Source organism: Lonchura striata, chromosome 8 (genome assembly GCF_046129695.1).
Source record: "Lonchura striata isolate bLonStr1 chromosome 8, bLonStr1.mat, whole genome shotgun sequence".
Classification (NCBI taxonomy): domain Eukaryota; kingdom Metazoa; phylum Chordata; class Aves; order Passeriformes; family Estrildidae; genus Lonchura; species Lonchura striata.
Genome location: NC_134610.1, coordinates 6,645,049 through 6,667,703, shown reverse-complemented (window position 1 = coordinate 6,667,703; position 22,655 = coordinate 6,645,049). Strand labels below are relative to the sequence as shown.

The 22,655-nt window shown below is 40.4% G+C and overlaps 1 protein-coding gene across 9 annotated transcripts in view; it reads left to right on the top strand.

The window, feature by feature from the left end:
- R3HDM1 (R3H domain containing 1) overlaps window positions 1-22,655 on the top strand; it is a 50,118-nt gene that overhangs the window by 23,497 nt on the left and 3,966 nt on the right. For 5 of the 9 annotated variants that reach the window (XM_021548659.2, XM_021548657.3, XM_021548656.2 and 2 more), the window contains 11 exons: window positions 1,756-2,013; window positions 4,516-4,670; window positions 6,026-6,127; window positions 9,325-9,573; window positions 9,924-10,044; window positions 14,686-14,840; window positions 15,396-15,544; window positions 17,632-17,735; window positions 18,327-18,494; window positions 21,436-21,599; window positions 21,808-21,958. In XM_021548659.2, coding sequence (XP_021404334.2) covers window positions 1,756-2,013; window positions 4,516-4,670; window positions 6,026-6,127; window positions 9,325-9,573; window positions 9,924-10,044; window positions 14,686-14,840; window positions 15,396-15,544; window positions 17,632-17,735; window positions 18,327-18,494; window positions 21,436-21,599; window positions 21,808-21,958 — 1,776 coding nt within the window. The remainder of the gene's footprint in view (window positions 1-1,755; window positions 2,014-4,515; window positions 4,671-6,025; window positions 6,128-9,324; window positions 9,574-9,923; window positions 10,045-14,685; window positions 14,841-15,395; window positions 15,545-17,631; window positions 17,736-18,326; window positions 18,495-21,435; window positions 21,600-21,807; window positions 21,959-22,655) is intronic. The other 4 variants (XM_021548663.2, XM_021548658.3, XM_021548660.2 and 1 more) reach the window with 4 other exon arrangements.

Genomic DNA, 22,655 nt, shown 5'->3' with positions numbered 1-22,655 from the left:
AACAGAACTATCAAAAAGCAGAATATAATTGCCTACCTTATTAGTACTGGCTTTGATCTTATTTATAAAACTGGTTTCTAAAGAGGATCTATTTAAATTTTTTCCTTTTCCTTAAAGCACTACTACCTTTTAGGTATATGGCCACACTGCTATATATTAATGCAGTGAAATAGTAACAAATTCTGTTTGTCCATTGTATACTTGTATTAAAAAAGACGAAAAACAGTTCAAGGTACTTCTGCTGTAAAATTGTGCCATCATATGGAGTTACTCCATTTAGCAGTAGTGATGCTATTTGGCACAGCTTAAAAAGAAATTGCAGCCTGACAATAAACACATTCTTAGAAATCTTTGTTGGCTAAATATCAAGAACATAAATGGACTCTTCTGCTGGAGTCTTTATTTTGGCATTCTGAGAATTTGGACATTCCAGGCTGGGAATGCCCGCCTTGATGGTTGTTGCTTCATGCAGTTCCAGGTTGTGGTGACTGGCACATGCTGAGCTTGGGTTTGTTCATGTTCAGGGATTCAGCCTCACTTCCCTGCATAATCTAGAAGTGAACACACTTGGAAATTAATCCAAGTAACTCTGCCCAGGCAATTATGGTTTTACTGAGCTGGGATATGCTGTCTCGCGCAGTTTACAGTTAATAGCTTTGATTTCTCTTCATTCAGCAATAAAAAAAGCCAATGCTTCAAGCTATGCTCTCTTCATAAACACAAATTGAAAGGTTACAATTAGCAAATTTTATAAGGGATTGCAAAGTAACTTCAAGCAGTACATAAATGCCATCAGAGTGCTTTTTGAGTCTTTTTCTTCTAGATTCTATAGAGGCTGCTAATGGGGAGTTTGTAAATTTAAACAACTATATTCTGTATATATCATACACTTCTTAAAAAGTCTTTGCTAAATGGTATACCTAAAGCTCCAGGTGTCAGGTGATCTGGGAACAGCAGTTCCACAGACGTCTCCATGCTGAACTTTTGGAATATTTCTTTTAGCTGCATGCCTTGGCTTTCAGGAAGCTCAGGGTCTGGTTCTCCACTGCCTTGCAATGTTTATAGTAATTAATATCTGTAAAATGTGTACTGATTTCAATTGGGTATTTCATCCTCCTTTGAAATTTGAATTGTTGCATAAAGCCAGGCTAAAGCTACCATCTTACCCTAATTTCATTTTTTCTAGCTGTATTCTTGATTTCAGCTTGCAAATTGTCAGAGGAGGAAACAAACAGTGTTGAGGGTTTCAGTGTAGTGCAAATTGTCCAGCAGGTGAGGCAGAGAAGATCTGACCCCCAGCAGTGGAAAGAAAGTGGTCCTTGTTTGCATGCAGGCAGCGTGTGCGGGGCATGAACCGGGACAGCGGGGCCCTGCAGCTGCATTCCCTGCACAGCTGCAGGAGCTGGAGCTGGGAGTTCACTGCCTCAGTGCATCCACTCCACCATTTTGCAGTAATGACCAATCACTTCCATGAATTCTGGAGGTACAGATATGCATTTTCTGACCAGAAAACCAAGCTAGATATGAAAGCCTTACTTTGCAGTGCAAAGCAGTGCTGAATTGACCCTTGGTTCACACAAGGGACCTTGTAATGGTATTCCAGGGGAGACGGAGGGGGAGTCCATTGACAAGGCTGCTGTGAATAATGTGCTTAATGCTGAGCTTTCAGGGTGAGCACTTAGAAGTGTATATTTTAAAGTGAGCTTGATGTTACTGTCTCCAGGTAAAACCAATTTCTCATTACTCCTTTCCTAGGTTCAGAGTCTTCTAGTAGTGTAGGGTCCTCCACGGGTTCTCTCTCTCACAGCCAGCAGCCTCTTCCAGTGCCAGCTCTAAGCCAGCCCTCCCCTGGCACGCCTGCCGTGTATCCAACTGTCAGCTCTAGTAACTCTCTTTCCTTTGACGGTGGCATGAGCGGGCAAGTGGCACCTGCTGCTAGCAGTAGCTTCTTTCTGCTTCCCTTGGAAGCAGCGGGCATCCCGCCTGGCAGTGTGCTGGTCAACCCTCAAACAGGTTGGTACATGCTTGGGGGTGTGTCTGTTACACTGGGGAACTTGGAAAAAAATGCACGAGTATTTGCATAAGACTTCATGTCATTATTGTCCTCTGTCCTTTATTTTTCTCTTTATTTTTTTTTATGTGGTTGTGTTCATTCAATGCACTTAATTTAACAAGGAAGCATGACTGGAGGATCAAAGGAATGAGTAAACTCACATGATTTTCTCTAGAATAGTTTTAACTTACATGTAAAATTTTAATGAGTGTCTTGCAAAAAAAATACAAAAATCATATGATTTACTATCCAGAACACAGAATAACTTAATTGTTTCATCTTTTTTCAGGAGAGGAAAACATCCTTTCCAGTGCTCCTATAACACAGTTTCAGTGAGGGGAGAGAGCCTGAGAAAGGATTTTTACTGACTTGAAAGAATTTATCATCCTTTTTTTTTTTTGATGCAACATATTCACATCTTTATGCTCAAGACTGAGTTAATACAAGTGAAAGAAGCGCAGAATGAAATGCTATTTCTAAATAGCACTTCTCCTTCTTACTTTAAAAGAGGATTAAATCAGTGTTGGTGTAATTGGCCAATACTGGTATTTTTTAGGAAGTAGTAGGAAATTCTTACTTCATGATGTATAGATGCAAGGAGAGCTGTAATAACTGGTCTGGATTAAATAACGAGTTAGCATTCTCTGGGCAAACTTTTAAGTAAAAATTAGGAAATCCTGAAAATACTAATTTACCTTTAATGTAAAAGATCATAATTTTAGGAAATCATATTTTTTAATTTTAGTATAATGATTTGTTTTCATTGTAGAAAAGAAAATACTTCAGGTTATATTTACCATCATTCTGTAGACAGACTTATGTTTGAATATAACTGCACATGATGTTTGAAGCAAAATGTTTCTCATTGGGGTTGTTAAATATAGTAAATAATTTCTTTAACTAGAAGATATAACATTGAAATAGATAATTTCCTTTCTCCTTAATATGAATCAATTGCTAAAAATTTGGTTACAAATTAGTTGCTGTAGGACTTAATTTTTATAGATAGCCATTGGATTTGGAGGAGAATGTATTTGTCATAGAGCTAAGTTCATTAGTAGTCTTCCATAATTATGTTAATGTCTAATGAGCTTCTAGTAGAAGATGAAGAACCCTTTGAGAATAAGGAACATTTAGGTGCAGATAAACTTCGATTTCCAAAGTACTCGAATCATCGTATTCTGTAATTGCTCCTCTGGCTTTACTGTTCCAGTGCCAGCCAGAACAGAGATTGGTTCCTCAGAGTTTCTGACAGAGGAGTCTGTGCCTTGGTAATTAGGAAAAGACTGCTCTTAGCCAGCCACGACAAGAAATAAATGAGGCTCTGGTGATTAGCAGGAAGTAGTACAAGGAAATAAGAAAATCTGAGTCCCTGTTGATGTGAACATTCCCAATTTTTGAGTGTTGAAGAGAAATCTACTATGCTCAGTTAAGTATCACCTGATGAGCTGCAGTCCAGCTGCTGTAGCTTATGTTCATGCTCCCTCTGCCATGAATTCCTCAGTCCTTTCTTCAGTAACTGTTCCACTCTGTATGTTGGGCATGTTGCATTTAAGTATGATGGCACCAAGAAGTCTGGAGGAGCATTAGTCTGTTTTGACTGGGTGCAAAGACTTTAGGCTCAGTTTAAATCTTTCTGGAAATGATAAGAACATCTTTAAACCAGAGGAGAGAAAAATTTACATCAATGTTGGGCCCTTCAAGCATCACAATAAGCCAATGCAGGACACGTGTCAGTAACCAGGTAGGCACAGGTCCTTGCCAGCCAGGCTGTTGTTCCTTTGATTTGTTTTGGTTTTTTCCAATCCAGGCACAAAAAGGAATGACGGGGGTTTTATTTAATGCAGTTTATTTTTCAATTATCTTTCATTGGCCCATTGTTATAATATGTAATTTATTAAATAGGAGAATAATTAGAATAATTATTTTGAAAGCTAAAAGCCAATTAATCTAAGAATAGGGGAAGAGAGTCCTTTATCAGTAACCTCATTATCAGGCATGGAATACCAGGGCAGCTATTGCTTTATATAGTTTTCAAAAAATATTTGTCTTTAAGTTCTCCTGTGTTCTGAGTGGTTTTCAAACTGATTAAAGGAGGTAAATTTTTAAAAGATCCTTAAAACAGTATTTTAGTAGTTTTCCTTTATTACTCCTGTCATATTCAATCTGTTTGGTTAAAAACTGAGTTTCAAGATGAGTGGCATATAAGAAATTTTTATGGGTGTTCACTGCGTGAAGACTGGGGTATCTTTGTTTAGCTTCAATGCTTTGGGTTTTAGCTGCATGTAGTCATTGTTGTTATAGCTGTGGGCATTTGGCATGAATCTGTCATATAAACCAGTATGACTTCCCTTATTTTTCAATGTTATTACTGTATCCATTTTGCCTGCTGTAAGCATGTTTGTGTGCTTTCTCCAGCCAAGGTGGTGCAGCTGGCTGTGTTTGTTGTGTTCCCTGGGCAGGTCAGCCGTTCCTCAATCCCGATGGCACTCCGGTTGTGTACAACCCTCCCCTGCCTCAGCAGCCTGTTAGGAGCCAAGTGCCTGGAGCTGCACCTCAGCCAGCCCTGCCCAGCCCCAGCCAGCACCAGCCTGGAGCAAGCCCCGTCCTCTCACAGGTGCACTTGTCAAACACGTGCTCAGCTCTGGGAACGGGGCGGGGGTTATTTATTCTTCTGCAGTGGATGTGAGAACAGGCACACAAATAAGCATAACTGGGCTTTTTCCCTCCCAGTCCTCAAAACTATCAGCTCTGCTCATACCTGAGCATGGTAGGCAGCCTTTTCTTAACATTACTGAGGAATTTTAGTATTAAAATGTTTTGTAGCCAAGAACAAGAGATTCTGCCTTCATCCCTGATTGCATTGTGGAGTTACCCAGGCATTAAAAGCAATATAGCTGGCAGCTGAGAAGAGCATTAATCCAACTGAAACCTTGGACTGCTTGAGGGTTGTTTCTCAGCCACATGAATTCCTGGGCTGTACAGCACAAGCAGGAGTCATGGCACAGTAGGAGTAGCTCAGAACTGGTCAGCATGAACATCTCACGAGAGATGAGCATAATCTGCTCACAAAACAACACACATAAGTACAGAATGTATTTTATCCTTGTTTTGTACAAGAGTGTAGTAAAATAGGCCAGATTGAAAACTGCCCCAGCCCTAGAAGGAGAAGAAAAGCAAAATGCATGGGCAGGAGAAGGGAGGGTTCTCCCTTCCTACAGCAGCTGTTTCAGGCACCAAGGTACTGGCTGTAGTCTCCTGTGGTATTTTCAGATGGTTAAATTTTACCAAAAACTTATTTATAGAACTTCATCTAAACCTTTTACCTTTGTTTGTTTGTTTTCCCTGTTTAAACCTGTTCAGATAGCTGGGTATGTCACATTAGAGCTGGCCTGTTTTGAAAAAGGTCTCATTTGTACTCTTTCTAGTTCACAGAAGTGTGTATGTAATATTTGCTATTTTCCTCACAAATTCTGTACTAGTTCTCTGATTACCTTCTCAATGCATGCTGGAATTAAACCTGCCTGAAATATTATGAGCAATGATAACTATCTAGAGAAATTATTTTAGTACTGTTGAATAAATGAAAGTAGTTTGTTTGAATCCATGGTTAGTAGTAAATTCATTCTTTAAAGCCTTTAGATGCTTTAAAAGAGCTTGTGTTTAAAATGCGTGTGGAGCTTTTAGTCTCTCTGAAGGAAACAGTAAATGTTAAATAGAAGCAATTTACCAACATAGCTAATATAGTGTATAACAAATAAAGCAATGGATGTCTTTTGGGAGACTGAGATATTCAGAGTTACTTCTGTTTTCACTCTATGTAGTCTGAGGCTTAAGAAAAAAGAATTCTGTTTCTGAGATTGGAGCAAGTTGCTCTTCTGGAGCACAGTTGCTTTTCTCTGTTACAAAAGACTTGTTTTCACTTCTCTTACTCTGGTGTTAACCTTGTTCATAACCCTGTTATTTCTGCAGCCTCTGCGGGCTCTGCAGCCTTCCTCCCAGCCTGTCCAGTACTCTGCAGTGTCGTACCCACCCCCGCTCCTGCCAGCCTCCTCTGCACAGCAATACTCTGTGGTATTACACCTTCTCTTCTCTGCTCCTTGCACAGGCTCCTCTCTGGGGCTGCTGGTCTTTGCTGGCTGTTTGGGTGCTGTGTGACAGCAGGGTAGTGACTGGCTCTCAGTGACACAGCACCCGAGTGCCCGAGATGGGAGCATTTCATGTTCAGCAGAAATACCTGCAATTAAGGTTGTATCTATATATCTCTATATTGTGAGATGCATTATTTCCCTTTCCCTTTGTAAAGAAACTTTTTCAGTGCTGTTTCACTAGCCAGTCAGTACCTTTTTGTGTCTCTGGATTAACCTCTTTCCATTGCTTCTTATTGTTTCCTTGTCTGTTCACTCTTCAGCTGAACTTTAATACATTCTGAGGGATCAGCTGCTCTGATTTTTTCTTGTCGACTTTTTGTGGCTTCTTTGGTAGAACTTTCAATGCTCCCACTTCTCTAGTATCCATTTTTTAATAAGTAAAAACTGGAAATAAGTATCTTAGTCTATCAAAAACCAGGAATAAAGAAGAAAAGTCACACAAAGTGAAACTGAAACTCCGTAAAGGAGAGTTGTTATCCAAGGGAGAATCTGAACTAGATTAAAGTGAACTAGGGAGATAAGAACAGGTCAAAATCTGCTCTGATACTTTCCTGAGTGCATGTTTGTGTTGAGTATATGTGGCAAGGTTTTGGAGCAGGGAGCTGCAGGGATGGCTTCTGGGAGAACAGAATGAGTTGCCTCATTGGACAGAGCCCATTTCAGACAGCTCCAGGGCTGACCCTGCACAGCCCAAGCTGAGTCAGTCATTCACACTGGTGGCACCTCTGAGTGTGCTTGGAAAGGGTGTGAAGGAGAGGAGGGAGAAACAACTCCACAAATAATTGAGGCCAGAGGGAGGAAAGCAAGGAGGTGCTCCAGGTGCTGGAGCAAAGCCTGCAGCCTGGGGAGGAGACTCTGGTGAAGCAGATTCTCCCCTTGAAGCCCATGGACCATGGTGGAGCAGATAGCTACCCTACAGCCCTTGGAGCTTCCCATGGGTGCTCTGAAGGAAGCTGAAGCCTTCAGAGGCAGGTTTTCTGGTAGGACCCAAACTAGGGCACTCCATTCCTAAGGACTTCAGCCTTTGGGAAGAACCCACATTGAAGAGGTTTGTGAAGGATTGTATCTGGGGGGGTGGGACCCAGTGCTGGAGCAGAAGAGTGAGGAGGAAGCAGCAGTAGATACATGAGTGGGAACCAATCACAAGCCCCATTCTCCATCCCTTGTGATGCTTGGAGGAGGAGGTAGAAGATTTGGGAGTGAAGTTGAGTCTGGGAAGAAGCAGTGGGGTTGAGGGAAGCTGGTTTTAGTTTTGGTTTTATTTCTACTCTCCTACTTTGCTATTAATTGACATCAATAACTTAATCTTCCTGTGGTGGTCATTGATAAATGATTTTCCTGTCCTTTTCTTGACCCATAAGCCTTTCATCATATTTTCTCCCCCTGTATTGCTAAGGATGAGAGGAAGGATGGAGTGACTTGGGGGCACTTAGGAGCCAGCCAAGGTTAACTCATCACAGTGTTGTACAGCAGCTAATTTTCAACATTAATCAGAAATGCCTTAAAATAAATAGGGTTTTAGCTGAATTCAATAGGGATGTTGCTTCTGAAGTTAATTGAGAGTTTGAACAGATGCGAAAGCAGAGAAGGAAACTCCTTGTTTATAGTAATTTCAGAGCATTTCACATTCAGGAAGTGGGTTCCAAGACTAAGTGCCCTGGCAGTTTCAGAAATTTATTCCTGCTGATGGTAATTTATGTAACATAATGAAAAGGATTGATGGTCTTGGATTGTATTCCAAGTGTAACACCTCTGTAGTTGGCACCAGGAGAGTGCTTTCTTCCATTTATTGGGAATGCCATGTTCCAGGGCTGAATCCTGCTTGTACCATACCTGTCACTGCAGGACAAAGTGACCAGGTCAAACTTTACTTACACTGGTAGTGTAACAAATCAGTGTGGTATGGTTTGGGTTTATCCTTCAGACATATTTAGAGCCAAGATAAACTCATACACAGTATCTCCTCTTCAAACTAAGGATTTGGAAAAGCAAAATGTAAAATCCAATGTAGAAAAGCATTATAGTTGCATTTAATAGGCATCATTAAGGAATGAAATGCCAGTCAGATTACTATCTAATGAAAATAAGGCTTTTTAAGATGTACTAAATACATATGTAAGGTGTGTTAAATTAGATTTTAGGTGCAAATTCATATTTCCGACAGCGATTAATAATATATTTAGCTTGGAAATGAAAAAAAACCATAGTATCATAAAATGTGAATGTAGCTAATCAGTAAAAGATGGGGCTTATACTTACTTTTTCTTGATTAATTCCTGTCTTCAGAATTATTTAAGACCAAGTGGTCTTGAAATAGTTTTAATGCTCCTGCATGTTTGGAGAGTCTGCTTTCAAAGTATGAACCAAATCTTCCTGTTTAGCAAAAAACAAGCAATACTAGTTAGTGATCACTTCTAATTTTCAGGATGTTGCTAATTTGATGCTGAATTGCTTGCTAAGAAAAGGAGCTTGGGGTTACAGTGGAAGTTTCAGATTCCACAGGACTGCTGCAGTGCAGAGTGCAATCAGTGGCATCCTTTCAGATGTTAATAAAATACAGATAAAGAGTAGCCACTGGAACACATTTCTCCCTATTGTTACTTGATTTCAGATTAAAAGATAATTTATCTTTGCATGTAGGATAATAACTAAATTAGAGGAATGTACTTTTTAACTCAGAACTTCATTATGTCAAACTCTCAAAAACAAAAATTTACTTCAGAATCCTAATGTATCCTGCTATTTTAACTGGGGTTGGTTAGATGTTTTCATTCAAGTTTTGGAGTCCAATCAGGAGATGTTAGTGACACAAATTCTGAACTTTCTTTTTGACAAATTAATTCTCACAATAAGTAGATAAAGGCAGATGTAATCCAGAAGGCAAAATATTTCAGTGAAAAGAGTGAAGTCTGAACCTGGATGTTCTCTCCTGCTGTCAGCCCTGAAAATAATTTGCTAATGTTCCATCTTCTTTGCTGTCGTTCTTTGGCTGCTGTTGCTACTGCCCGGTAATGTGAGACGTGCTGTCTGACACTTCCCGAGGTATTTGGCCGTTTCATTTCTTTTTCCTTGAACGTGCATTTGCAAATGTAGTTTTTCCTGTTTTCCCCACGCCTGCAGCAAGACAACCTGGGATCGCAGTTCAGCCACCTGAGCCTGGCGCGGCAGCCGCCGGCCGAAGGCGCCGAGCCGGGCCCGGCGCTGTTCCAGCCCGGCGTGGTGCTGCAGCCGCCGCAGCCGCCGGGCTACATCCTGAGCGCCGCGCCCGCCGCAGCGCAGCCCCCGGCGCAGCCCTACTCGGGCCCCGGGCACGCCGTGGGCCAGCCCGTGCTGCCGCAGCAGGGATACGTGCAGCAGCCCGTGCCACAGGTACCGCGGCTCCTGCGAAAGCTGGGGGGAAACCGACCCTGCTCTCCTGCTGCTCCTGCAGTCTGGGGCTCCCTGGGGAACTGCCGCTGTTCTGGGGTTGGGGTCTGTTCTGGGGATGTGTTTTGTAATTAATGACTTCAGTTTACTTGAGGAAAGTCAGCTTTCAACAAGGAAAGTAGAGAAATTGGCTGTTAAAGAGGGAATTTATGTAATATAAGGGATTTTTGAATCACTGAATTATTTAACGTTTGCTGCACCTTTTAATAAATTATCCTTCTTTGTTTTATGGATTTTTTTTGCCTTCTCAAAAGCTGCATGCAGGCAGTGACCCTGTGAGTGTTCCTTTGCAGATGCCACCGTGTTACTGTACCCCCAGCCAGTACCCGCACTCCAGCCAGCAGTACCGCCCTGTTTCTGTCCATTACAGCACGCAGCAGAGCCAGGCCCTGCCCCAGCCTGGCCAGCAGACAGGTTTGTTCAACTCTTCCAGCATTTCTTTAGAGCACTTTGGGTGGTTTTGCTCCTGCTTTTTCATTTTAAACTTACTTTGCTGTAAAATTTCAAATAAAGTAGAGGATCAAATGAAAAATACAAAGTGTAACTAACCTAAGGTGGAAATATTTGAGGCACTTGGGCATGAAACTTGGGGTTCAAGCCATTCCTTTGAATGGCTTATGCTGTAACTTTAATTACAGAGGTTTTAAAAGTAGAAGTTAATAGTTTTAAAAATTTGTAACTTAGTAGCTAATTACCTGATTAACTTGGAAAGTAAGATAAATTAGTACCTTTAAATGATGTAACATTAAAGAGATGTACCTTAACTGAAAGTTCTAAGCTAAAGATCCTAATCTTGGATGCTGTGGCATGAAAAGAGAGTGCTGTGCAGAAGATATTGGTGATACTGCTTTACTCTGTCTTTCTGTCCTATGATCAAAGGTGTCAGGGTATTGGATGGAATACATAATGTGGTTACCTATTTGAGCAAAGACTTTTCAGCTGAGTTATCCTTCTGTGAATGTTAGCAAGCTTCATTTCCATCTCCTTCCTTCTTGTCTTTTTTTTCCTTACAGATTTTAACTGTAGGCTACCATTATTCTCACAATCTACTTCTAAATACTGTTATGACTTCTTCTGTAAGATTTGTATTCCTGAAACAAATTTACTTCTCAGTAATATGGTCAAAACTTTCAGAAATGACTTGTGATGTTTGGAGGCAGAGATCCTAAAAGACCAGGCTTTAATACCAGCTCTTAGTTGAATATGTAATATCCTTCTGAGTTACCTTCAGGAGGGTCTTTTTAATTCCTTCCCCTGCCCCCTCTACATGTTGCTCTACAGAAACAGGATGGAAGATCAACTTTCACAAATATTAATTGGATTTATTTATGTCCTATGAAGCAGCATGTAAAGAGGCATGGCTCCTCTTCTGCGCTTCTTCCAGGAAGTGCTCCAATAGTAGCAACAATTGATGGAGTTATTCAGGGTTCAGTTCACAAAGATTTTTTTCAAAGGAGACCAAATTACTTGGTTTTGCAACTTCTGTTATCCACTGGTGTTAGAGATGTGTTACCCAACTGTATTTCACAACCTGCTTTCCTTCCTCAGCATTTTTAATACCTAGACTTCTTAACAGCAAAAAGTCTGAGGCTCAAGGGGGATTACTTCCCACTGTGGGGACACCCTGTGTGAGTAGCACACAAACTCCCCAAATCAGAGAGCTCAGTGTACATTTGTACCAAACAAACCAGTCTGAATTGGAAAGCATGGGGTGATAAGATGCAAAGGGATGAACTGATTTCTGTTAGGTAAGTTCCTTTCTTGTATGTTTTTAGCTCTTTATATCTTAACTGAATTTCTCTGCCTGTGGGTGAAAAGTGTCAGCAGATAAAGTCCCTCTCTGTCCTGGAAGAAATAAAATAAGCAAGCTGTGCAGACAGCTGCTCTACTGCTTTGATTGTGTGCCCTGTACCTGCACTCTGACATCAAGGGATCATGTTTGGGTAGTATGGGGATGGTCCAGCCAATAATTCTATTCAGTGTTGGGTTATGGGATGTTTACCAGCACTAATGGGAGAAAGAAGGCTCTTACCAGAAACTGCATAATTAGTGTTTAAATGAAAATCTCTAAACTACTCTCCAGCTATTGCTGGTTCTCATTTAATGCTTTATAGGCGAATTTGAATCAGCATTTTAGAAACTGATGGTTCCATGTCTTGTTATGTGTTCTGGAAATACTTCACCAAGATGGTATATTTGAAAATGCTCTCCCTTGTAATTTATTTTAAATCATTGATATTTGTATTAATTTGACATAAAGCTACACCTGAAGTGGTTGATGCTTATTAGCAGTGTGTGGTTTTGAGCCAAAGGCACCACGTTACTTGGCTCATACAGCAAAGTGGCTGGGCAAAAATGAGAGTTACAAATCTGGCATTACATAAAAGCCATGGAGGTTGTTCATCTCAGGAAGTGGTTACTAACTATAAAATAACTTTGCAAACACAAATTCAGATAAAAGATGGCAGCTTCTGAGATCATGGCAACTGCAGCCACTTCTGGTCTAATGCTGAGGAGTGGCCTGACTTCCTTGCTGAGCTGTTGGATTCGGGGCCGTAACACTGTCTGAGAGGTTTACATTTCTCACAGTGAACCGGTCTCTTTTTCAGCTGCTTCCTGGCTTCCTTTTTAAAGGGGTTTCAGGTGAAATATTTTGGGATGTTCCCTTTTAATAAAAATGCTTTTGTTGTCCAAATGATGTTGGGAGAAGAAAACTCTTCTTAAGAAAAGAAGCATTTCCAATTGCCATGTTAATGTGAGCCCAGTTACCATGAGGCCTAACTACAGGTTGTTTATAAATCTAGTCTAAACTCCAGTTCCTGTAGGAACATCAGCAGTTCAACTGGCTTCTGCTTCACAAGCCAGGGATAAAACTACTCCAGTTACAGTAACTGTAGCTGTAATAGTCATAACCAAGCTCATCAACTCCCAGCTCGTTAACCGAGTGCTTGTACTTGCTTTTCTGTTCTTCAATAAACACTGTTTCTTACCCCTAATGCATTATTCAAAAAATGTATTTCTATATTCTGTGAGTTAACTCTTCTTATATTAACTGTGACTTCTCTTGAATTATGTAAATATTAAGAGACCTGCTCCTATTTTTACCTCCAGTTTCAGAGTATTTCTGTGTAATGGGACAATCTGCTGTGGCAGGTGTGGGGTTTGTGCTGAGTGCTGCATTTCTGTCAGCCCACTCTGTGCAGAGGTGAAGCTGCAGCTAAAAATAGAGCATTCTTTGGAACGCTCTGGGGAACCTCCGTGGCAGCCAATTTGTATTGTTCCAGTCTGCTCTGCTTGCAGAATTGATTGTATCTGTCTCTGCAAGTGCCAGGAAAGGCTGCAGAACTGCTCACGGGTCCATTGCAATTTCTGGGACACGAGGGGTTCAGACTGCGGGTGCACTGTCACAGCACAACTTCCCATTCTGCTGCTTTTTAGAGGCCATAGATCATTTTATAGCAAAGTATGTTAAAGCATTTTGTATATTACAGATATGAAGGGCATTTTGTACACAGTTCAAACTTAAGTTTTTAAAAATTCTAAGTACTAATCCTACTTTTCAAGCATGTATTGTTCTGAAGTTTTGTCTAGTCCTCTGAAAATATTTATAGTGTTGTGTGTTTCTAATGAATAGCTGTCTTGGTTTTAACAAACAGAATCTTCTTCCCTTTAATTTTCTGAAGCAATATTTGATAATATTAACAGTCTTCTTTTAGTGTTCATTGTTGTAATTTCTATAGAGAGCCTGCTGAGGCTGTTAGTGCACAATGTTCATTGTACTGTGTGGACAAAATCAATGAACATCGGAGGGTGCTGCTCACAGAAAGGTGTTTTATGATAACTGGATTACTTTCAGAATAGACTGAGCCTTTTTTAGCACAGTTTAAAGAAAACCCAAGGGAGTTTTTGCAGCTAAATTTGCTCTATTATAGTTCCTTGCCAAGGTAGGGAGCATGTCAAGGTCAGTGGGCTGTGAATGTGTCCAACTCAAGCACAGACTCTTCTTGCCGTCAGTGCATCTTGACAAGCCCAGTTTTGTTATTCTGGAGGGATAACTGGCTTTGTCTCAGAAACACTGACTGTGTTGGGGTTTTGCTGATGTGGTAAGTAGTGCATACCTGTATGATGGAACATGAGAGAAAAAGAACTTGTGTTCTGCATGCCTTTGGGTCATGGTAGCCGCTACCTGCAAAATGCTTTTTAAAAAAAGAGGAAAGGAGGAGTTTAGGTTGGACTTTTATAAATGCATAAACTTCCTGTTTGGCACTTAATGCTTGGGGTGATTTGGTTTGGGCTTTTGGGGCAGGGTGGGGAGGGGTTTTTTAGGTAATTTTTGAAAGATAGGAGGGGATACTAGTTTAAGCAATAATAAATTGTTTTAGAGACACTATAGAAGGGTGAATATGAAAAATCTTAGTGTCCCTAAGATAACTTTGAATATAAAATATCTTACGCTGTGTACTAATACGGCTTGAACTTGGAAGAGTTTTCTCAGTACCCAGTTGGTTTTAGCATTACAGATTTCAGAAGAAATTGCCCCTATGGAAAGGATTTGCACACAGGCCTTATGCAAATTTTCCTGAAGTCTGATTTACTTTCGAATTGCAGTCAAGATGCTCTGACCCCTGGGGCACCTGAGGTCCAAGCTGAATTTTGCATATGTAGAATTTTCAAACCGAAGTTCCTGGAATGGCCTTGTTCACAGTACCAGACAATGAATTGGGTTTGACCCTGTCTAGCATGCTCTGTTCAAGTGCTTCCAGCTTTCACCTGTCAAATCAAGGTGTTAATGCATGTGAGCCAGTGTAAATGAATAGTGCACGCATGTGGGAAGCAGCATTGCAAACAGTATGGATAATATTTCATGCTGAATCCAAATTAGTAAATCTATTAATTTTAATGTTGGCTTCTTTTTATATGCATGATAAATTCACCTGTTGTGAAGCTGCCAGATTAAACAAGCCGTTGGAAAATGCTACATGTGTATTTTTGAATAGGTAACTATGTTTAAATGTGTTCATTATTTCGAAGTAAGATTTAAATGTATAATTTCAGGTTACCAGATTTTGCCCAACCAGCAGCAAAACTACCAGGGTTTAGTTGGAGTTCAGCAGTCTCAAAATCAAAACCTAGTCAGTGGCCAACACAACAACATTGGGAATCAAATTCAAGGTGTGATTGTTCCATATCCCTCAGTGCCATCTTACCAGGTGGGTAATGTATTCATAACTTTCCAATGACTCTTCTGTGGGTTTGAGTGTTGGGGTTTTCTTTAAATCCTTTGCTTTATGTTAGAAATGGTAGAAAGCTGCAAGCAGATGCCAGAGGTGACTTTGGGGACAGAAGCTAAAGATACAAACCCACAACTGAAGTAAGAAGAAATAAGAGCTTGTCACAAGTGCACAAGTTGTAGTGCTGTTGAAAGACAAGTGCTGCGTCAGTTGCAGTTCAGAGGGTGGGGAAGAAAAGCTTGGAAGGTTTCCTTCCCACCATCCCATTTTCTGTTGTAGAGAAAATATCTTGTTAATTCATGGAATTCATTGGAGCCAACATTTCTATTTGGGAGGAAGAAGATTTAAAGATTTTTTTTTTTAATATGGTGTTGTTATTTTAGTTACTGTTACCACCATTGTTCTGGATTTAGAGAACTCCAGGTGATCTTTCGGTTTCTGGGGTTATTTTAAAATTCTTATATCAACTGGATGATGGTCAAGAGGCAGAAACATTGTCTGCAGGAGAAAATCTTACTGCGTGGCCCATTGCAGGTTTCGGTGCCTCAAGGTTCCCAAGCAGTGCCCCAGCAGACATATCAGCAGCCTGTTATAATTCCCAGTCAGTCCAGCCAAGGACTGCCCACCACAGGAATGCCAGTCTACTACAGTGTCATTCCATCAGGTCAGCAGAACAATCTAAGGTAAGTTGAACTGATACTTGATTTCTCAGCAGCTGGGCTTAGTGGCTTTGTAAGAACTGACCAGATCTGCTTTTAGTACTGCAGATAATAAAACTATTATTTTAAAAGCAGACTTACAGGCATTCTATTTATTTTTTGCTCTTACACAATTAAGTGAAACAAGCAGTACTGCTTTAACTGTGACATACTTGTTGGACTGGAAAACATTGTCTTCAGAGCACTTTCAGCAATACTTCACTGTAATTCCACCTCTTAAATTTTCTGCATTCCATTTCTTACCCATGAGACACCAGTGTGTTCAGCAGTTCAGTTCTTCTGCAGTAATATTTAAGATGACTATCCATATTCACTGATTTTGACAAAGATACTACATTAATAATGTGTGGAGGAAAAAGAACTTGAATCCCAGAAAAAGACTGACTTCTTTTTTGGAAATATGCATAGAAAAGGTTTAGCTTGCTTTGTATTGTAGATGAGGCCTGCTGGCACCAAGCTGGATGTGAAACAAGTATAGAAACTTGGCTTTTGTTTGATAAATAACTTTTTTTTAACCTACCTTGGTAGCAGCAAATTGGTCTGCATGTACAGGCCTCCCTGATTATACATCTGTGTCCCCAAAGCAGTCTATTTGAGAACAGATAGGCAAGTACCTGGGAGAATTCATTGGGATTCTTACAAATTCTTCTTTCTCGAGTTTTTTGAACTTACAAATGTGCAGCATTTTTATACCTGGGAGCTTTTAAACAAGCAGCAACAGTTTGAAGCTTGTTCATCCTTTTGAGAGTGCAGATCTCAGTAGTGTTTGTGTTATCGCTGCATGGTCTCACCTACTTAAATCTGGATTCTTGTTCTTTGTATCTGAAGGTTTTTTAATCTTTTTCTGTTTTGTATCTGAGATTCAGTGAAGTCGCAGGTAGGCATAATTCCAGACTTTTATTGAATTAAGTTTGGTTGCTTGATCTTTTGTGTAAATTAGAATGTCCCTCTCATTTATTAGGAATTCAGAGCAAACTAGCAGCCAATGACAGCATTTGCTTTCATCAGAATAGTCAATGCTGCAGCACTTGAACAAGGAAAGCTGAGTGCTGTTCTGCAGGAGCTGAGTGTCAAGCCTTCAGGTCACTGCTGAAAACTAGAATCAGTAGGCAGATCAGAAGATGTGTGAAAGCACCTGTGTTAGTTTTCACTTGGTTTTGTCTGCTTTAATGGAGGGGAATCTTAAAATTATATAAGTGACCTATGGGACAAAGGATGGAACAAACTTTTGACAACATAGGTAAAAATAGTAGGTCCAAGAGGATTAAACCTAGTTTTTTTTTTTCCCTCAATTTGAAGGAATTGTTTTATTCTAAGAATGGTTACCTATTAGGATTCTATAGGCACTGTTCTGATTATGGTCCACCAACCTGATGTTCTGCCTGAGTATTAATGGTAAATTAGTATCTAATTGTGTCTGTTACCTGGTTTTCCCCTGATTCCCCTGAAAAACTACCTGGCATAAATAAACTTTGGAAGTTATCCTTTTCCTGTGTTTTGCAAACAGGATTCTGAATGGCTGTTTATCCCCTGGAGTCCTGTTCCACCTCCCTCCCCCTCTGGGAAAGTGTCTCCTCTCTGGGCTGTGTCGGTGGGCGCTGGGGCAGAGCTGCTTTGCTGTGCTGCCCCAGCTGCCCAGGGCCAGCCCCAGCTGAGGGACTGCATCCCATATTCTCGTGGCAGGGGCTGTGGGATCTTGTAACCCAGACCTAGTTCTGCTTCAGTGAGCAAGACAAGAAGTTGTCTTTTTATTGTTATTATTCAGCCTGTCTTTATGCTGATATAGAGCTGTGGACACAAAAATAGAATATTAAAATAGGTGAATTAATACAGTTTCTCAGTGTAGGTAGGGCACGTGTTTTTGCTAAGGAAGAGGTGGGAAGCTTCAGTCTTCTGAAGAATGAATGAATTCGGGGCAGGTGGGACTATTGGTGATTTAAAATTAACAAAAGCTCAGTGATTTGCAGTACATGTACACAGCAAATGCAGAAGTCGTGATTAAATAAGTGGCATAAATGCCTGTTAGTCATGTTCCTTTTTTATTATTGCAGTTCATCTGTGGGATATTTGCAGCCTCCTGGATCAGAGCAGATACAGTTCCCTAGAACATCATCGCCATGCAACTCACAGCAGCTTCAAGGACAGCAGTGTGCAGGTTGGGAGAACAAAGTTTTTATTGATAAGCTTAAAAAATGTCTAGCTATTATGCAGGGTGATTGGATATGCTATTAAGGCTTTGATTTAGAATTAACTGTTGTATTCTGTTTCTTCTTTTGTTCATTTTTGAATTTATTTTCCAGTTTTAACCCTGAGGCAGATTAATTTGAAATCTCAAATTTTTTATCTTTGAAATATCTCAAGTTACTTTCTTAAAACCCAATACCATACATCTTAATACCTTGCACGTCTATGGGTGAGTTAAGGCAGACATGGGAGCCATACACTGGCAGCAGAATCACTTCCATCCTTTTCTGAACAGCCAGATGGGTCTGAAAACTTTGAGATTTGGGTTTCTCTCTGACAGAAGGAGTGAGGTACATTTTGGAAGCAGAATATTTGGCTCTTCTGCTCAAGAACCATTTTAGATTTCAGTTAACAGAGTAGGAGCAGTGATTTTCTTACAAGGTCTTGAAATCTGAGCATTGTGGGGTAGCTTTTTGACCTGCTGGAAAGCTGAAAGTACTTCAAAGCTGTGTGAGGTGTTTTATTTTTATGGCGGCCTTATTTATTTCTTTTACTTTCATAGTTTATAGCAACCATTCAAGTCAGAAGCCATCACCTCCTACATTATTGCCACCTTCATCCAAGTCAAAGCCACAGCAGGCTGCTTCCATTGTGCACTACAGCATAGTGTCTCCACCCTCATCGTGTAAAAGTTCACCCACTGGTCTTTCCATCATGCAGCCAAAAAAAGGTATATTTTATTGGGATTTTCATCTAAGCCATTCTGTCTAGAACATGCTGTAAATTTTCAGACTGGTTTCATGGTTAACTGCTAGAACAACTGCAGCTTGAGTGCCATCTCTGTTTTATTTTTTTTTAATTCTTCATCTGTGTTGCTATTATTGTATCTTTTAAAATGATAAATTGGATTTAAGTGAAGCAGTGGCTCATGGGGACAGCCTGGAGGCGACCCTCAGCAGGTAAATGTTACTCAGCAGAAACATTTAAGTCAGGTTCAGAAGATTTTGATGTACAGAATACTTGGGTAATTTTTAGAAAGCGTGTAAACAGAAACCTCCATGTGTTTGAAAGCAGTGCTGATGTAGATCTTGCCAATCCATGAAACCTTTATAAAAGTTAATGTCCAAACACTTAAAACTCTGAAGGTCCAACCATAAAATTGATGATGGACTGGTCAGGAAAATAAGAGCACTAGGGTTAGCCACCAGACAAGAGATTACAGGACAGTCCTGTGACCACAGTGGCATGGTCTTTATTTACTGTAGGGTATTTGATCCATTATAGGCTTGCTTGGTAAAAAAGGGATAATCTCAAATTCTGCTCTCTCAGTATTTTGCAAGCAAGCACTAGATTAAACAACCCTAGATCAATGACCTAGATTCTGCTACAGATGTGGTGTTTCTTACAAACATTTATCTTTAAAGTGTTTTTTGAACCTGTTTATTAGTAAATAGATAACATGCAGTTAAGTGGTAAGATAGCTGGATTAGCAGTTCATGGGCAGGTTTGGTTTGGTTTCCATTTTGTTTCAAGTTTGTTTGGCTTTAATTCTGGAAGACTGTAATTTCAGAATGGCTAAAAGGAGCCTTGCACTAGTTTGTTTTTCTGCCCTCCTATCTATGCTGGAAGTGCTGGTTTTGTGCAGTTTTGATGGCCTGGTTCAGACCTGTAAACTGGGGGTTAAGGAAGTTTCAGGAAGGAGAAAGCCATCTATGGGGAGCAGATTCTGGGGAATAAATCAAAACTTGTTCTTTTCAGCAAGTGAAAGCATTGAGATGCTGAGTGAAGGCCTCTGAGGCAGGGCCAATGAGCAGGTCCACAGACAAGCAGCAGAGCTGTGTTACAGGGGACCACACTGTAAAGCTGGGGAGGCTTTGAAGGATTTCTGGGTTTCCTTTCTCATGGGATTTGACAGGTCATAAAGTGTCTGCAAACTGACTTATGCACTGTATGACATTTCATTGTGTCAGGATACTTGGTTAGGAAAAGCATTCCCTTTATTTTCATTTCTTGAAATGCTGGGGAATTAGAAGCAAAAGAAAACCCACCATTTTCTGAACGTATAAAGTTTTCTTTTGCAGTTTAAATTGCATTTTAGATTGACACTCTTTAGAGATGATGCTGTAGGTGTTTCTGAAAGATAAACATGGTTTTGTTGGGTGTTCCATTCTCAAAGAATAGCTAAGTCAGGAGTATGTTAGAGTGTTGCAGAGTGAAATACTGAATATAAACCAGTAAGCTGTAAGTTACTATAATTTATAAAATATTTATATGTATTCATATAGTATTAAAATGAAACCCATTTTTGTGTGCTAGACATAGTTTGTATTTAGGTATTTGGTATATCTCAGGTTTACATATAGGCACTACATAGGGACTAGATAAGTTTATGGCTTTACCAGTGGAAAACTGTTGTATATTATTCTGATTATGCAGTGGTCATAAACAGAGTTATGTTTTATTCTGTTATGCAATAAAACAGAAATATTCACAGTGTAGCTCCTGCAGGGGACTCCTTAATTTATATCCTCTGCTAGAGTTGGCCAGATACCTGATGCTTAGATTGCAATCTGTAAGTCCTGGGTAAAACTTTTTGCCATTAGAAAGAAAGTATAGCTGTGAAGACATTGTTAATTTAGTTACCCATGTAATAAATAATTCCAAATACAATTTACAAAAGCTATTGTAGTTTTAATGTTATGCATTCCTTATTCTACATTGTTTGGTTTGATTTTTGAAGAAGTCTCTTTTTATGGAGCCCAGGGGTAGTGAAAACAACAGCCCATTATAAAATACACCAGATGAATGCATTTTATAATCTGTATCTTGATGCTATGACATGGCAGTAGTTTGAGAAGACTGCAGAATCCTGATTTCTGGATGATTAAATGATGTTTAAACTGTGTGTTTTAATCGTGGTTTCTGAAAAATGTTGTAGAAAGTGGGTAGAGCAGAGAAGGAAATTGCAAACAACCATTTACAAAGAAAAAGGGCATTATATAAATTACTTGGGGCAGAGGGGGGAGATGGTTTGTCTCTTGGGCAGCCTCTCCTTACAGCTCCTGGTGTGAAACCTTGTGCAGCAGTGCTGGATGTTGAGGTGTTCTCCCCTGACTCTGGACTTTCTGCGGCTACCACAGGACCCAAGTGGGACAGGGTGTGGGGATCAGTTTGCAGTATCTGCTCGAAAAGTATTCCAAAGAGAACTTGTGAGGGTAAGCTTGCCTAGGCTAAAGGTTCGTCCCACGTCTTCCTGCTATATGCCATCCTATCAGACAAAACATTTTGAGTCTGCATTGCTGTACTTCATGTAAAACTAGGAAACTTCTATTTTTCAATGAAGCATATTTTCACTTAATTTCATATTCTCCAACACAGTGCTCTGACAGAAACTGCAGTGAATGTTGAATACTGTCAACTACTAATAAATAGAGTGATTCCTTCCAAAAATATTCTCAGCAGTGAGTTTCAGTGGCTCCACGATCTCGCTTTCTGGGAAGCCCTCTCTAAGTGAGCTGTTGCAGGTGTAGCTGGTAGTGGAAGTGTAATAGTACAGAAGAAACTGCCCCGGTTTTCCAGAATCAGCAGCCTGTTTAGCAGAAGGCGTCCCGTGCGCTCCTCGCCCTGCCGGCGCGGGCTGCGCTGACCGCGCCTGTGCTCCTGTGTTGCAGCCGCGGCGCCCGCCGGCGGGGTGCTGATGATGCAGCTCAACGTGCCCGGCGCCGCCGCGCCGCGCAACCCGGCACCGCCGCAGAGGAAAGCCGGCAAGTACTACTGTGAGCACCCCCACGGGCACAAGGCCTCGGAACTCAGCACTTTAGACGGTGCTGCACAGGTAGGAGTGCTGGCTTGCTTCTCCAGGATGACTTAAAATGTGCTTCAATTCTGTCTTTTTTAAAAAGCTCTTTTGGGGGAATAAAAATCTTTCTCTGATTAGACTTAATAGAGCTATTTTAACTTCATTGAAATCTTTAAAGGCTGTGGGTGCTGTTCAGCTTGTTCAAGTAGTACTTTCTGAAACACTATGATGTTGTTTATTCCAGCTGCAGCATAGTCCTCAACTGGGCAGCCCTGCCACCTCACCGGCCCAATCACCAGCACCAGCCCAGCTGTCAAACATGAAGAACATCCGTCCCACACTGACACCTCTTTCTATTGTGTCCCAGTTTTCTAGACCTTTTGTCCCTGGACAAGGTATATTTTTAGTTAACTAAAATGTGTGTGTGGTTTCTGTTTGAATATTTTAAAATACCAAGTTATATGAGGATTGTCTGATGAGTTGTGCCTCACTTTAGTAGTATTGCTGTTGAAGCAGAATCATCAAAATTATTCATTCAAAAATAATTTAAAATTTCATGGTATCACTCTGCACTGGTACTGGCCCCCATATCTTCAAAGGCTTTTCATCTCCTCATAATGTGCTTCTCTAGCACACTGGCCTTCTCATATTGTGACATTTCCCATTTCAGCATTGAAAATATTAATAAAATGTTTGCTAGAATTTAGCTTCAAGTCTTAACCATAAATCATTAGTTGATAATGCACTGAACTGCATCACTGCCTAAGCATGTATTATTCTTCATTCCTCTGTAGAACAACAAGCATGATGGGATGGAGCCTCTAGCCAGGACTGTACCTCAGTTAGTATTTCAGATAGGACCCACCCAAGGACACAAAAAACTCCTTGTAGAAGAATTTCAATCTTCTGCTGCCATATCAACAGAAAAACAGAAAATAGGGAGTTTTCACTGAGTTGGGATAGTTGATAATACAATGATATAAACCCCTTTTGTCAGTGAGCAAAAGTATCCTGGTAAAATTCTCAAATTCAAAATTAACAAGTCCGTTTTACAGAAAGATTTATTTTAAAGCAAAACCTACAGGAAAATCT